Source organism: Capra hircus, chromosome 15, assembly GCF_001704415.2.
Source record: "Capra hircus breed San Clemente chromosome 15, ASM170441v1, whole genome shotgun sequence".
In the NCBI taxonomy this organism is placed as follows: Eukaryota; Metazoa; Chordata; class Mammalia; order Artiodactyla; family Bovidae; genus Capra; species Capra hircus.
Window position 1 is genome coordinate 66948696 of NC_030822.1, and position 2241 is coordinate 66950936.

General features: G+C 53.5%; 1 protein-coding gene across 1 annotated transcript; it reads left to right on the forward strand.

Moving 5' to 3' along the window:
* Positions 528–1808, forward strand: LOC102185583 (lysine-specific demethylase 4D). The gene has a single exon (XM_018058929.1). It carries the CDS (start codon positions 528–530, stop codon positions 1806–1808), a length of 1281 nt encoding a protein of 426 aa, XP_017914418.1.

The following is a 2241-nucleotide window of genomic DNA, read 5'->3' on the forward strand; positions in this document are numbered from 1 at the left end:
GTTTTAAAAGTATATTTTTGCCCTTAAATTAAAATTTTGAAATTCAGATTGCTATGAAATTTTGTGTTAAATCAGTTCCTTTCGTCATCTCATCTTCAGATATTCTGTATTTTCTTTAGGTTTGGCTTTGAAACTTCCATGAAGACACTTTTGCCACAGTGAGCTGAGAAACTGCCAGGCACTCAAGCCTGTGAATCCCGGGAGGCCTGCGAGGCACTTAATCTCCAACCAAAGAAAGTCACAGAGCTGCAGGCTGAGGCAGGACTTGGTTCAGGGAGCCTTCCCCTCTGGGAAATACCCTCTTTCCTTTGGCTACAGAATACAGACAAGGGTGGATTGTCCTTCTGGTGGATTAACAAGCTGGAAAAGATACCACCTCATTGGTTTAAAAGTTCTAGTCTGAGTCACTGCCCCTCAGACACAGCAAAACTTTCTAAAAGTATAGGGAAGAGGTTACTCCCTAACACTCTCAGGTACCCACAGCACACCTAAGACCCCGAGAGGCCACTGCTGATTAAACTGAAGCCATGCAGGCTAAGCACTTTGGTTCCCAGAACCCAAGTTGTAAGATCATGACCTTCCACCCAACCATGGAAGAATATGCGGATTTCAACAAATACATTGCTTACATAGAATCGCAAGGGGCGCACCGAGCAGGCTTGGCTAAGATAGTTCCACCCAAAGAATGGAAAGCCAGACAGACCTACGAGGATATCGATGACATCCTAATAGCCGCTCCGCTCCAGCAGGTGGTCTCTGGGCGGGCAGGCGTGTTTACTCAATACCACAAAAAGAAGAAAGCCATGACCGTGGCAGAGTACCGCCGCTTAGCAAACACTGCAAAATACCAGACTCCATTCTACTCCGATTTTGAGGAATTGGAGCGAAAATATTGGAAAACCCGCCTCTATGAGTCCCCAATATATGGCGCGGACGTCAGTGGCTCTTTATTTGATGAAAACACGAAGCAGTGGAACCTGGGACACCTGGGGACCATCCAGGACCTGCTGGAGCAGGAGTGCGGGGTGGTCATCGAGGGCGTCAACACCCCCTACCTGTACTTCGGCATGTGGAAGACCGCCTTCGCCTGGCACACGGAGGACATGGACCTTTACAGCATCAACTTCCTGCACTTCGGGGAGCCCAAGACGTGGTACGCGGTGCCGCCCGAGCACGGCCGGCGCCTGGAACGCCTGGCCGGCGCGCTCTTCCCGGGCAGCTCGCGGGACTGCGAGGCCTTCCTGCGCCACAAGGCGGCGCTCATCTCGCCCACGGTGCTCCGGGACAACGGCATCCCCTTCGGTCGGGTCACGCAGGAGGCGGGCGAGTTCATGGTGACCTTCCCCTACGGCTACCACTCGGGCTTCAACCACGGCTTCAACTGCGCCGAGGCCATCAATTTCGCCACCGCGCGCTGGATCGATTACGGCAAAGCGGCCTCGCAGTGCAGCTGCGGCGAGGCGCAGGTGGCCTTCTCCATGGACGCCTTCGTGCGCATCCTGCAGCCCGAGCGCTATGAGCTGTGGAAGCGCGGGCAGGACCGGGCGGTGGTGAACCACGCCGAGCCCGCGGCGCCGGGCGGCCGGGAGCTGAGCGCCTGGACGGAGGTGCACTCGCCCTGGGGAACCCGGCTCGCCTCCAACTCCCAGGAGCCGCGCCAGACCCCGCCGCGGACCCCAGGTTCATCTGCTCCAGATCACTACCCAACTGGCCGATGTGTTTCTCGTCGTCGTCCTCGGAAAAGGGGTACTCTAGAGCTGACTGTCCGACCTGGGCGAAGAGGAGCCTCTCCAAAGACTCAGATCTGAGACGCAGCCCCGCCCTGCAGAGGGACCCTGGATGGAACAGCCCAGCTCTTAGGCTCCAACGTCTTGCTAAGGCCTCCGAGTATGCCTGCTCTTAGGAGAAGCCTTTGTACCCCACTGCTCTTGGGTATAGACAATCCTCAAGACTGGTCAACGCTTACATTTCAGAGCTTTGGGTATTAGCAGGTCATTAGTCTTGCAGGAGGGTCCCTCCTTTATTGCCCCTCTGTGTACTGGGTTTTTGAGTCTTTGATGTATTGGAAAAGCGTTCTTTGCCAGTATTTGTTCGCAACTATATTAAAGGTAACTAGGATGTTAATATCTGACTTGATTTTTGGTATTGTTCAATCATTTGAGAGGTTTAGGCACTTTTCTGAATTATAGCAAATCATTTCAAGCAAAAGTTATTTTTATGAGCTTGCTTCATTTTGTGGTG